At 30.7% G+C, this 15608-nt stretch overlaps 1 protein-coding gene across 1 annotated transcript; it reads right to left on the bottom strand.

Annotated features, from left to right (window-relative positions):
- Nucleotides 1–9375: 9375 nt before the first annotated feature.
- On the bottom strand, nt 9376–11003 carry LOC105777614 (uncharacterized). Its single transcript, XM_012600966.2, has 2 exons — nt 10036–11003; nt 9376–9957 (listed from the first exon to the last, which is right to left on the bottom strand). The coding sequence occupies exons 1-2, from the start codon at nt 10081–10083 to the stop codon at nt 9460–9462; spliced, it is 546 nt and encodes a 181-aa protein (XP_012456420.2). The 5' UTR covers nt 10084–11003; the 3' UTR covers nt 9376–9459.
- Between the last annotated feature and the right edge of the window lie 4605 nt (nt 11004–15608).

The following is a 15608-nucleotide window of genomic DNA, read 5'->3' as shown; positions in this document are numbered from 1 at the left end:
TCCTTACGTGCTCTTCAAGGGTCCTAATGGCACAATATAATGAGGTTCTCAACTCGCATTGGCCAAGTTCAAGTGATTGCTTTGGTAGACTCTGGAAGCACATACAAGTTCCTGGACTCTAGGATGGCTAAGAGATTGAATATTCCAGTAGAGCAATTTACTCCACTAACACTCATGGTAGTTAATGGAGTTAGACTCTCTACCTAGGGACTTTTTCGAGATGTACAATGGGAAGCACAGGGCTCTAGTTTCAGTACTGATTTCCTAATACTTCCAGTAAAGGGATGTGACACTGTGTTAGGTATCCAGTGGCTCCTGTCCCTAGGTTCAATCATTTGGATTTTTTCTTCTCTGATGATGCAGTTTGATTACTATGGTCAAACCATATTTTTCAAGGAATTTTTCTTGGAAGTTTGCAGTTGTTATCAGGGGGTTAGTTGTCAAAGTGTTTCAGTTTGGCAGGTTTTGGTCCATGTCCCATGTTGCTTGTTTCATGCCAACAAACATCCTTGTCATTGTCTCATTCTTAGTTAACACCAGAGTTGCAAACACTCATTACCGAGTTTGACGACCTTCAACCTCCTGTTTGATTACAGGACTATAGAATTCCATTGATTGTTGAAATCCAAGTGATGAAGGTGAGACCCTACAGGTATCCAACAATTCAAAAGGCTGAGATAGAAAAAATTATCCAAGAAATGCTACAGGCTAGAGTGATCAAAGGTAGTAACAGTTCATTTGCTTCACCTATTGTGATGGTGAAAAATAAGGATGGTAGTTAGATGTTGTTCATTGATTATAGAAAACTCAACCAACTGACCATCAAAGACAGGTTCCCTATACCTATTATTGAGGAACTACTTGATGAGTTGGGTTAGGCTTCATTCTTTTCCAAATTAGATCTGAGATCAGGCTATCACCAGATCAGAATGAGTGAGAAAGACATATAAAAAACTACTTTTAAGACCCACGAAGGGCACTATGAGTTTATAGTGATGTTATTTGGCTTAACCAATACACCCTCAAACTTTTAGTCATTAATGAATTCTATTTTTAAGAAGTTGTTAAGAATATCAGTCATAGCTTTTTTATGATATACTAGTGTACTCCAAGAATTAGTCAGAACACCTCAGACACCTAAAAGAAGTTTTGCAACTTCTAAGGGTGAACCAGCTGTATGCAAAGAAAAGTAAATGCAATTTTGGCACCACACAAATTGAATATCTAAGGCACCTTATTGTTTTAGGAACAATTAGTCTGATGTATTATTAGTCCAGTCAGGCATATTTGTGTCTCTATCTTCTAGGAGTCATTCGTTCCGATGCTCAAGACAAAGCATCTCCCCAATTGGACTAAATAGGCAATATATTAGGGTGGGTTTGGAAGGGAGGTGCATTTACCTGCGGTTAGTGTAAAAACTGCAGTGGCGGTAAAATTAGATATTGTAGCGATACTGTAACGTGAGACAAAAATTAAGCTAAACGCACCCCACCGCCCATCCAAACCTACCATTAGTCTTTCAATCGATTTGCTCATTTCTGATTAGATTAAGGATATACTTAGGTTTATCTACTAATACAAGATGTCTTTTTGTATTACTATAACAGCCCGGTTTAGACCCTAGTCGAACAGTAGTTTCGGGACCACAAATTCGAGTCAAAAAATATTTTAATATTATTTTCCGTGCTTATAGTATGTGAATTGACATGTGTGAAATTTTCATGATTTAATTTATCTGTTTGTGTGCTTAATTTGTGAAAAGGGCTAAATCGCATAAAATGTAAAAGTGGCATTCTAATTGTTAAAGTACTAATTTGCTATGGTTATTTAATTTTTAAGTTCTTAAAGTGAAATTAGGCCACTATGAAAGCTAATGGACGATAAAGGACAACCATTATGTGTTTTGTAAATTAAATTACCAAGTTTAAAAACGTAAATGATGTATTAATATGACATAAATAAAACAAATCAAAAATTTGGTGGAGTATTCATCTTTTTCATGGCCAAATATTGAGAAGAAAAGAAGCCATGGTTGTTGTTTAGGTTCGGCACACTTTGAAGCTTTGATTTAGGTATGTGGTTTGCTCGGTTTTTGATAATTTCTACGTTTTTGTGATCGTTGCAATGTGTTTTCTTAAGCCCATGTCTCAATTTCAGAATTTTATAATGATTTTGAGTTGTGCCATTGATGATTTTGTGAGTTTAATGATGTTAATTGATGAATTATGAAAGCTTGGTATGAGATTAATATGTTTTGTGTTTCGATTTTTGGTGAATTTGAATATTTTGGGCTAAAATGTGAAAATAAGAAATAGAGGGGTTAAAATGTGAAACAAATGAAACATATGGGCATTTATGAAGTGTATAAACATTCGTGCTAGCATGTGTAAAATGAAATTTTGTGTATTTTGTAATATTGTGAATTAGGGACTTAAATGTCAAAATGTGAAAATGTAAGGGCTAATTTGTAAAATGCCCTAAATATGAGTATGTGGATTAAATTGAATGTTTTGGTGGGTAAAAGAGTTAAATTTGTATTAATTTAGATCAAGAAAAAAAGAAATCGGATTTGGATAGGGGGAAATCAAAAGTTATCGAATAGTCGTTCCGGTCCGTTCGTCTCCATACGAGGTAAGTTTGTAAGTAAATAAATGTCTTTAAATTTGAATGTATATGTGTTATAAATGCCGAATTGAATTTTAAGGAATGTATGTGTAAATACCGAATTGTTTTTAAGTATGCGAGGATTGTTTACGAGCTTAATTCGATTGAATTATGACATCTGAAAGCCCGTACGACCCATAGGATTCTGATATATGATATCGGGTAAGACCACGCCTGGGACGTTGGCATCGATTTGAGATTTATGTGTAAGACCATGTCTGGGACATTGGCATCATATATGATTACGTGTAAAACCCTGTCCGAGATAGTGGCATCGTTATTTGATTACATGTAAGACCACATTTGGGACGTTGGCATTGTATGAGCTTTTCGAGCTATCCGAGTATCCTTTTTAATTCTGAATGGGTCAACAGGAAATGATACAGAAAAACCGAATGTGAGTTCGAATTAAACGATTCAGGTATGTTTGAGTTTTTATGAAGTTTAGAAGTAAAGGTAAGTATAGTGGTATAATATGATAATGTGAACTAATTGTTTAAATGTGATTATATAAATATGTGTTCAAGATTGGGAGTATTCGGCCTACTTGTATGAATCATATATATAAAGTCTTTGATAAACTAGTTGCTTATGACTTACTAAGCTATTTAAGCTTACTGTGTGTTTGTTCGTTCGTTGTTTTATAGATTTTGGAAGCTAGTTACGAGCTCGGGGATCATCAAGGATCATCGTCACACTATCGACTATCATTCGGTACCTTTGAAGTTTGAAACTTTGAATTTGTGGCATGTATAAGCTAGTTTTAATGTGTTTGTTTTTTTGAATTTGTGTATACATAGCCATGCGAAAATGGCTTGAGTTGATGTTAATGCTTGTGTGAATTTGGTTATGCTTTGAACTTATTTTGGAAGTGTGTTTTATGGTATATTTTATGTGATAAATGGACTTAAAAACCGGTTTGAGTAATGTCAATGCAATTGATGAATGTGTTTTCGATTGTGGATTAGTTAGATAAGCTAAGTTATGAATATACCTGTAACAGCCCAATTTTGGGGCTAGATGGAACAGTGGTTTCCGGACCACAAATCCGACAAGGAAAAATTTATTTTAAAATTATGACATGTGTTGTATTATGATAGGAAGGTTGCATGAAAATACTGATATGGTAAAATAAGGAAATAAAGTCATAAAAAGGGTGATTGAGTTATGTCAACATTGGAAAGTATATTTATGACATATTAATCCAAGAAAGGATTAAATTGCAAAAGTGAGAAAAGTTTTGTTACCCAAGAGTAAATACTCAAAAATTGAGGGGTTAAAGTGTAAATATGAAAATTTTGAAGGATCAATAGTGTAAATATTTTAAGGGTGGAATAATCTAGAAACTAAGAAAAATGGATGGATTAGGACCAAATTGAAAAAGGTGAAGAAGTTTGAGGGACTAAATCACAATTTTACCAAATTAAGTGATGACTCAAGGATGAAATTTTAAAAGATCACAAAGGGCAAAATGGTCAATTAGAAGAGATAGAAATCTAGAAGATAATGATGATGTTGGAGATATTTTAGATTAATAAATAAATAAATATTAGTTTATTAATATTTTAATTTAATTTTTTTAATGATATTATTTAATTTTTATTAATTTATTTAGTATATATATATATATGTGGAAAGAAGGATGAAAAGCATCCATCCATTCCCACCATTTTTGCATGAATTAACGTGAGAAGAAGAGGGGAAGAAAGAAAGCTTTGCTTTCTTTACAATTTGGTCCTTTCACAAAAAATCTACCATTTTCACTTAGAAATCAAAAGAATTTCCACATCCATCAAGAGAGAAAGATAACAAGGAGACTATGGGGAGCTAGAATATCAAGTTAGATTCAAGAAATAGAAGCTGGAGGAGGGAGAAAATCAAGTTAAAGATTGAAATCAATGGCATAAGGTAAGAACATCAAGATTTTTATATACTTTTGAGTTTGATATTATTGAAAAAGTAGGAAATTAATGTTAAGGTAAAGTTTCATTATATAAGGTTCTATATTCTTGTTATGTTAGTAAAGGAAATAAGAGAAAGTGATGGAAAATATTGAAGAGAAAGGAAAGGAAAGTGTTATAAATTTAGTTATCAACATTTTACACTAAAATAGTTTTGAAACAGTAGCAGTAGTCTGAATTTGAAAATCTACCAAAAATCGTATAAATTTAATTAGAGAATGAACAAAATATTAAATTAAATCTTATTGAGTCTAGTTTCTTATAAAAGAAACGGTGTAAGCAATGGAATTGTAAATTATGAGATATAATAGGTTTTGTGAGATAAGGTCAGAATGATTTCGGGTTCCCCTGTACTGACTTTGGAAAATCATCAAAAATTGGAGAAAAATAATTAGAGGTTAAAATTTATATGTTTAAATCCTTACTGAGTATATTTTTAATATAAATAAACGGTAACATCATTCGAATCCCGTACAATGAGATAATTAATTTTTAGTGAAGAAGGGTCGAAACTATCAGACAGCAGAACAGGGATGACTTTAAAGAATAAACTGTACTTATTGGCTAAACTAAAAATTCTGAAATTTTTATGGTAAGAATATATGTGAGTCTAGTTTCAGATAAAATTAACGGATCTCAATTTGGAGTTCTTTAGCTCAAGATATAAATAATTTAGTGACTATGACTCAAGTGGACAGCTTTGAATGAATATAAATAAATGTGAAATTATAGATAATGTTATATATAAGCATGTTATATATATTAAGGATGTGGAATGGAGAGGAGGAGGAGGAAAATATATGACTATTCAACTAGCATGAGTTTTTATTAAAATGACCAATTTATATGTTTTAGGGACTAAATTGAACAAAGGTGAAAATTTAAGGGTAAATTTGTAAAAATGTCAAAAAGTGACCAAATTGTATAAAATGAATTGTTTTATTATTTAAAGTAGTAAATTGAATAAAATTTTAATTTAGATCAAGATTGGGTGGAAATTGAGAAAATAGAAAATTTCTAAAATGTTCCTAAATTTTGGTATTTTTGCAATTTAGCTTTGTAAGTTCGTATGAACTATATTTTGTTTAATTTCAATTGAAGTGAATGCTATTTGGTAATGAATATTATATATATATATATATATGTGTGTGTGTGTGTGTTTTATATTGGGCCGAATTATTATCGGTAATATGTATAGTTATTAGATGCTTTGAAATGATTATCGGAAGCTTGTTGGAGATATATCACATTATCCATTGCTTCTATCTGTAATTTTGGATGATTTGATTCTGGTTATTATGGCGTGTATTAGTTAATTTGGTTAACGTTAGCTCATTAATGTTTTGATTTTGATTGGTTATAAATATGAATGTTTAAAAATGAAATGTCTGAAAATTAATTAGTAAACTCCGGTAATGCCTCGTACCATATTTCGGTGTCGAATACGGGTAAGGGGTGTTACAATACCATTGCTTGTGTAATTGAATTTGTTGGTGTGGTTTATGGAGACAAAGAATGTTCATGAATTATAGTTGATTTGTTGGTTATTGAGTCAAGTATAATGTGTTTAGTTAATATGACTAATTGGTTATGAAATTGATATAAACTTTCTTTTTATATAATTATTTTGCTAGCCGAATAGATGAAAAACAAATTGGTTTTATAAATGACATTTTGGCATGATGCATAGCATATGCAATTTGACATGTTTTTGATTTGGAAATGATATTTAGAAAATGACTAATGTTAGTCAGGTGAGTGTTGCACGAATTAGCTATAAATATGATTGAAATGCGGTCATATGGTAATGAATGATTTAGATTAATACACAAACGTGCATAACATGTGAATTGGTATAGTTATTAATTAGTAAATGGAATAGGATAGTATTAATTCGGTTATTGTGCATAGAAATGACTTTTGTTTTTAAGGTAATGTGCGCATAATAGGATAGCAATAAAAGTATGTTCAGCTATGCTGTAATGTTACTATGTCGCATATGTGAAGGTATATTAAGTAGTGTAATATGATTTGATTAGTTTTGATATGCACATGTGTAGAAGTTGTAATCATATATGCTTGAATGTATTAATGTATGTGCATAGAATTTTAGAGTAACAAGCTTTCTTATAATTTGATAAGTTGAATGCCATGAGTGAGATGTATGTATGGATTGAATAGTGGTGTTATAAAGCATGTGTAACATGACTTGTGGCAGGCTAGTTGATTCGAATATGTTATTAAAAAGTTGATATTAAAATGATTGAATTTTTGGAGCATAATTTGTATATGTGAAAGAGTTAAGTAAGCATGTTTTGATTTTGTTAGTTGTATGTTTAATTAGACTGAATCTGATTTATATGATTAAATTTGATGATTACTATTTGAAATTTAAAATTTATTGTAAATGAGTTATTATAATTTTGCGCATGATCTGAATTGAATGATCGTAGTAAGTTGTATTTTGATCGGTAATATCTCGTAACCTTAATCTGGCAACGGATACAGGTTAGGGGTGTTACAATTACAATCCAACTACATAATGCTGCTTAGTATTAATTAAACATTAGATAACCAATGAGCCAATATTTACTTCCATTTTACTTTGCGTGGAAAAACCATTGAGGACAATATATAAAGGGTATTAATGTAATTTGTGGATAATTTTATTAAACCAATATTCATAGTTCCAATCTCTTATACTTACCATACACATATCATTTTCTCAATATCATTTTAAATATTTAATCAACAAGAACACATAATTTCACATATTACTCATCATAACGCCATAGTGTTTAACATCATAGTTTCATAGTAAGGTCCATATGTATATACCGGAAAATTTTCAAATTTACCAAAGTTCACAAAAACATAGTCAAACATATTTAAGGTATCATCTAAAAATCAATAGACTTAATTACTCAATTAAATTCATGACAGGATGACAATTTATGACAAATATTACTTCATTCACTTCATTATACTTTCATAGTCTCAATCATATCTTATACATCTACCTATCCATCTTAACAATAAGTGTCATTATAGTCAACTAAATCTATCATGATACAAATTAATTCATTTTATAATACAAATATATTAAGTCCATTTATACTTGATCACCAATTAATCATCCATGTCCATTGTTCAATAATGAACATTTAGTTTTTATTTATTTTTATTTTTATTAAAAATCATTACATGTAAATAACACACCCATCATTAGGAAACTGTCATCATTTTAAACATTATATTTTGATTCTTCCATGTTTGCACTCATTGAGGCATATCTATCAATTTCAAACTATCATTTATCACTAACATTATTATAAGATTAACTACTTAGTATATATATGTAAAGAAGGCGAATTACGCTAGCACAAATCTATTTCGCTATTCATCGTCCGTTTTGTCTTTGTCTCTCAATGTTTCGACCTCGTCGTTAGCTACATACGTTAATTTGTTTTCAAGATAATATTAGTTCATATTCAATAAAAGCATAACCAACAATCAAGCATAATTGTACACCTTACAATTAAGTCATTTTTAACATTAATGTTTGAAATGTGCGTATGTCGTTATTTGTTCTATCAAACCAAAATTTGACTTCGTATTTATTCACTAGGGACCTAAAGCTATCAATCCATAGCGTTTATTTCTAGTAATTTTCATTCCTTACAATTTGCGTCCTATTAACACATAATTAGTTATAAACTTTAAACTTAAATCAAGCTTAATTCAATAACTCCCACCATATTTCGAACATGTTCTTTACATATCTAAGTTTATTCGACCAAACATTTCATGATTTCAAGTTCAAACTCTAAGTGTTCTTTATCATGGGATCATCAACTAACTCACATAATAGCAAAAATCAAACAATGGATTGGTTAAACCAAGCTTTCAGGAAAATTTTCAAAGAACAAGCTTATTTACCTTAGAATAAATGGCTGGTCATGGGAGGATGAAAACCAATTATTTTCTTCTTCTTTTCTTAGAGACGGCAATGGATGATAAAAATGATGAAAATTTTAGTTTTCCTCTCTCTCGCTTCAAGCTTTATATACATGTCATTAACATATAATTTAACCTTAATTAACTTTTAATTAATCTAATCAATGGCTAATATTTAATTACAAATCATTTTGTGCTTTTTAATGGCCATGATCACCTTAATAATTTAACCATAAAATAACCTTGGTCTAATAGCAATTTAGATCCACTTCTCAATTTGATCCTTATAATTTTCTAATTAAATTACTTAATAAAATATATTATAAATTCATACTTAACACAAATATCTCTCGATTAACAATTTCATTTATTGGGGTTTGTTTGTTTGCAAGTAAAATGTTTTCCGTAAAATGATTTCGGAAAATGTTTTACTTTTCTCAGAAATGATTTACTGAAAATATTTTCCGGTGTTTGGATGAATCTATGTAAAATATTTTCATTGTTTGGCGATTTCTGAAAATATTTTCGGAAAAGTTGTTTTACATTTATTAATATATATTAATAAATTTTATATTTTAAATTGTTTTTACATATACTGCAATGATTTATATTTTAAATCAAATTAAATATATAATAATACTCAATTATTAAGCTACAATATTAACCGTCATAAATTGAAAACAACTAATATCAAATAAATTATTTGTAATTGTGTTAAAAAATAAAAACAAGGATTGAATAATTATAAATTAGCTTCGAAACCACAATGAATACTAGAAATTAATAATATTATCCAAATGCATAATTAGTAGTACACCACATAGTAACAACATTGTCCAAGTGCATAATATTACACCACATAAAAGTATCAATATCTTCAACCTTGAGAAAATTTTTGAAGCAAATTTTTTTTTTTATGCTTCTTACTTTTAACTAAAAAAGCTTTGGCCTCGGATTCATGACTCACTAGATAATCAAACACAGAACACAAGAAGTCATCATCAAATGCTTCTTCCTCCATCGACATCACTTGTTCGTAAAGCTGTGATGTCTTATCGGTAGTAAATTGGTCCAAAGCATTAGCAATTTTGCCAAGTTGTTCACCCACAAATTTAATTTGTTCATCAACGACACTGTCTTGAACACTTTTTCTTTTACGTTTGGATGTGCTAGATGAAGATACATTTGTTCTTACCTCTTCAGCCTCTTCATTGTCACAGTCTACAGGCATTGAATCTTCATTACCATCATCCAAATCTATGTCAGCAAATGTTCTGGCAAAACTCCATGTTGCCATATCTTTGCTAACAACCAAAGCCATTTCATCATAATGATCAATGCTTTTATTAAAAAATGGTTCATACTTCTTGTGTGCCTGTTGGATATTATACACAATTAGAATAACAAGTAAAAAACAATTGAAATATACTTAACATATATATACATATATTACCATCACTGCTGCATCATATGTCGCTCTATCACATGTGATCATTTTCATGTTATCATCCCATCCAAAACCACTTTCACCTCAAATTTTGCATATAATCTACCACTGGTTTTTTTACAGTCCTCAAATGATTTTCCACATGCTTCGCATCGCATTGGACTTGGAATCTTTCAGAAATGGAGTCGACAACTCGATTAATAGAAACTACTTTGAAAGTATTAGAAGGCTTATTTCCTTTTCGGGCCTCCTCTGCTAGAATTTCAAGGAAAACATGTTCCATCGGTTTTGTCCACCTGAATTGCTTGGAGGTCCCTTCTTTGTTGCCCTTACCCATTCTACATTAAATAATTGTCATTGTCAATCATTTCAATATCCAACAAGCTTAAAACATAATAATAAATTCAATATCCAACAAGCTTAAAACATAATCAATATCTAACAAATTCAAGACATAATATCAAAATCCAACAAACTAAAATTTCAATATAATTATCCAACCAACATTTATAAAAAAAAACAATTTTAATACTAAAACATACATAACATAGAAATAATAACCCTAAGCCCTAAACCTACCTAATATTTCTAGCCGTATAATCAGTCCACATAGTTTGTGCAATTTCATCTCTCTTAGCAGACCATTCTCTTGCTTCTTGCCTTTCTTCTCGCTCCGTGAGAGTTGGTATTATCAAATCTGACTCAGACGCCTCGTATAATCCTTGATTAAGTAAATCACTAGGATCAACTCCCATTATATGATTATGAATGATACAACAAGCCAAAACTATATCTACTTGAGTTTGAAAATTCCAAAATGGTTCAGAATCTAATACACAAAACCGTTTCTTCAAAATCCCAAAAACACGTTCAATAGTGATTCGTAATGATGAATGACGAAGATTAAAGAGTTCCTTTGCATTTTCAGGCCCTTCAGCACTAAACTATTTTAAATGATATCGAACACCATGATATGGGGTAATATATCCATTTTGGATTCCATATCCAGCATCAGCAAGATAATATTTACCTACAATTTTACAATACATAATTAATATTAATAAACTATGAGCTTACTAGAACTATTTGCTATTTAATGATAAATATTACCTTCCGGAATTCTTAATCCTCCTGGGCATGAAAGTGCATCACTTAAAATACGAGAATCATGTGCACTACCTTCCCAACCAGTTAGAACATAGGAAAATTTCAAATCAAATGTAATGGCAGCCAATACATTTTGTGTCGTCCCCCCTTTACGGCTACGAAATCTTCCTTGAGTGCTAAGTGGAACGGATGCACGAATATGAGTTCCATCTAATGCTCCAATACAATCTTTAAAATAAGGATAAAACCTTAGGTTGTTTCTAATTTCACTAGGAGTTGACTCATCAGGTAATCTAATAACTAGTCTATACAATTTCAAAATAGCTCTCAATACAACCCTAAAGTAAAGGTGAACTGTCTGAGTTGATCTATAATATCTAGATCCAATCACTCGAAACATTACATTATGACCAATTATATGTAAAAATACAACTACTTGCTCCCTAATATTGACAGATTTAGATGATTGTAACAAATTATTCCTACTAAGAATATCACATAAATTAAAAAAGGCGATCGGTCTCATCCTTATCACATCAATACAATGCTGGTCACCACTATATAAAATGCTATTAATATAATTTTCTCTTTCATAATCTCGATTCACACGAGGGTGAGAAGCAATTTCTTTCCTAGTTTCTAATTTTTTAATCCAAAGAGCCCCAAAAGCTAAAACTTAAGCCACGACTCCGACAATTGCCATTTGGTGTTGATTACGATCCATCTACACAAAATAATGCCACACAAATATATGATCACTACAAAAAAGATGCAAGATTTTCATAAGATCACATAAAGTTACCATGACTAAAAGTGCATACATACGTATCAAGCTAATTATAATTGCATAATAATTTTTTGAAAGTACCCCTTAAAATATATTGATCATAGTTAATACAATACTTCAATAAATGATTTGGATAATACAATAATATTTGATAAGCATATGAAAATGAAAGCATGTCAAATGAGTTTTCTTGTAGGAAATTGTGAAAGAATTGTAACTAATGTGTTGAATCATGAGTTTGATTGGTGCAAGATTTTGTTATATATTATTAGGTTATCTTTCATGTATAATTAATTAATTAATCTCTCATTATATATTTAATCAAGAATTTGAATGGGAAATTTGAATGGAATTCATTTAAAAATCAATATATTATTAGGTGCAATACTTTAATATTTAACATATTATTTATAAAAATATACATTATGAGAAATTTGATTATTTAAGTATTATTTTTATTGCAAAACATTATTAAAAATAGTGATGCCTCTTTTTAAAATATAAAAAATAAATTATAAATTGCTATTAAGTGTGTTTTTTTATTTCGAAATTTAAACAAAAAAATTTGACAATGTTATAATTTTTTTATTTCTATTTTTTATAATTTTTTAAATTATAAATTGATTAATCTTTATAAAAAATAAATAATGTTTAAGTGCACTGCTATAATTGCTATAATCTCAAATGTCCAGCATGATTTTGTTTGCTCCATTTTCAGCATGAAAAAAGCAAATGCCTCCACTTACTCAAACCAACCTTTTTGGTTTTCTATGAAAAGTGTTATTTAACTATTTATAAAAATATCAACGAAAAGAACAATCCAAGACCTTTTTAATGTGCGTAAAACATCTGATTAACTGAAACTAAACTTTAGCATTCAAATGTTCAATGATAATCTTTCTCAAAAAATTGAAACAGATTGAACAAAGGAAGTTGGAAAAAGCCATGTGGGGATGGCAAACTCAAATTCCAGATCTACTATAAAATCATAAATGTCAGTTTCACCCTTCAAACACAAGCCAAAGAGCTCATTCTGATGAAATGGAGGCATCGATGTTACTTAAGGACTTTCCTTTGTAGCCAAACATGTTAGAAATCAAATGAACATTCATCACCCCTTTTCTCTAGCATCAAATACTAACAGATCATTAAGTGCTAACAAATACTAACAAATACTAACATATCAGTAAGTGCTAACCAGAGAAAGGCGCATATGCCAATTCATACATTAATCATATATTGCTCACTTGACTAACATTAATCATTACTCATCATGTAATTTAGCCAATCAGTCCACATGCCAATTCCATATCCTATAAATCATGCCAAAATTACCAAAATTCATGACATAGGCACATATGTATTTACCTACCATCAACCAAATATAACATCTCATCACTGCCATTTCCCCAATAATACGTAAACAAATTACAGTAAAAATATAAATCAATAATAAACCATACCCAAACACATCCAACAACCATGCTTAATTCACTTGAACCGAATTATAACAACCACAAATGCATATTATACCAAATCATATATCAAGCACACCACAAACATATAACAACCAGAAATGTCATGCCATTGGCAGGCAAGAATCAAGAAAGAAGACATTCCAAAAACGCTCAACACCAACCTCTTATGAAAATCTCAACCAAGGCCACTAACAGGAGTAAGAATATTGAGGTAGAGGCTAGGATAGCAAGAACTATATAGCTGGAGGTTAAGCATAGAAAGAAATTAGAACCGTTAGGAGCAATAAAAAACAAACTCAAATCATTAATGGATTGATTTTTATTTTTGAAATTCAATATATCAATACTTAACTAAATAATTACCTCAATTCTAATTTTTCATTGGAAAAATACTCTAACTCAAACAAACAAATTTACTTAGAATTGTCAATACTTAGAATTCTCAATACTTGTATATCAGAGGTGAAGGTGAGCATGGCTACTACAAAGGCACAAATACCTTCACTAACCTTAGCCCATAATTTATTACCCTAAATTTGAAGTCTTTATTTCCTGCTTGCCAACCAGTTGCTATCAAACAAGGCAATTTGTGTTTTTGACTTAAAATACTCGACATGGATCTAAACTACTAATCTCTATTGTATGACAGGGGAAGCTATATATTGGGAAATAATAATATTGCAGACCCTACAAATTAGAACAAAATCTTGTGAGACTTATTACTCTATTTAGGATGAATTCAAGGCATCATCTAGAGACATGTTTTGCCATACAACAATACAAATCAATATACAGTTTGCAGGTAGGTTCAACAAGCTTGAGAATAGCAAGATATGAAATCAACACATTGCATTACCTAATTTTCGTGCATAAAAACTTAAAACCCTTTTACAATCTAATTAGTGTCAACAATGTAACTTATTACTGAACAATCCACTAACATTTTCTTATGAAATGAAACCAGACACAAGTTCACATTTTACAGGTTGAAATTTCCCAGAAATAAAAATTGAAAATAAAACCATAAAAAATGAAATAATGTAAGGGATAAGGTTACCTGAAATTTCCCAGAGATCTAACAGAAATTGGAGTGGAGATAGCAAAAAAAAAATGGTGGTCGGAAATTGAGAACGTTTGGATCAGTAATTTGGACAGATACGGAGATGAGGGAATTGAGGAAATGAAAAACCACTGCGATAATCGATAGAGAGGAATGAAGGAATGAAAGAATGAAGGAGGAGAGTGGGGGGTTACTGGAAAATCGATAAACACAAGAAGTTTTCTAATGGAAATGAAGGAAGGAATGAAAGAGGCGATAGAGAGGAGAGCTTTGAAAATGTCTTACGGAAATTGAAAGGGTAAGACATTTTCCCTAAAATGTAAGCTATTTTCCCGTGTTTTGGAGTTCATTTTCCAAATGGAAAATGTTTTCCGCCAAACAAACGCTGGAAAAGTTGGAAAACAATTTACGGAAAATCAATTCCGTCAATCAAACAGACCATTGATTTATAAATTTTAGCTTCGAAACCGCATTTCTCAACACCGATTAAAAAACAGGTTATAGATATCATAGATTTGTTGCCAAAAGTTACATTCAAAAGGATGGATTTATTTATAAAGAGACATTCTCAATAGTCTCTAAGAGAGACTCTTTAATAGTTATTATGACATTAGCGAACCATTATGATTTAGAGTTACACCAAATGGACATGAAAATCATTGATGGGTGTCAAAACCACCAAATATAAACTCCTACGATAAAATAACACTATATAAAAATATAGAGCAGTATGGTCGAATCCATACTTCCATAGGGACTGTGTAACACCCCTAGCCTATATCCGTCGTCGGATTAGGGTTACGGAGTATTACCATAAAAATGAAACATTTAAACATAAATTCATTCATTATCATAAACATATCATAAGTCAATTACACATACACATTTCATCACTATATCAGGCCCTTGAGGCCCTAAAAATACCTTAGAAATGATTAAGGACTAAATTAAAAACATTAGGAAAAACTGAGAAAAAGTTGCAAAATTTTGCAAAACAGGGTCACACGGCTGATACACGTGCTTGTTTTTTAGGCTGTGTAACAATCAAACTAGGGACACACGGTCGTGTCCTAGCCCATGTCCTCACCCATGTAACTCATTGAGTAGGGTCACATGGCCATGTGCCAGACCGTGTAACACTCAAAAG

Source organism: Gossypium raimondii, chromosome 10 (assembly GCF_025698545.1).
Source record: "Gossypium raimondii isolate GPD5lz chromosome 10, ASM2569854v1, whole genome shotgun sequence".
NCBI lineage: Eukaryota > Viridiplantae > Streptophyta > Magnoliopsida > Malvales > Malvaceae > Gossypium > Gossypium raimondii.
This window is presented reverse-complemented; position numbering and strand designations above follow the sequence as displayed.

Excerpts from the sequence above, each read along its gene's own strand:
- LOC105777614 (XM_012600966.2), bottom strand. The coding sequence starts at position 10,083 with ATGAAAATGATCACATGTGATAGAGCGACATATGATGCAGCAGTGATG. Across the intron at positions 9,958-10,035 it reads CATATGATGCAGCAGTGATG|GCACACAAGAAGTATGAACC; the intron begins GTAATATATGTA and ends AATATCCAACAG.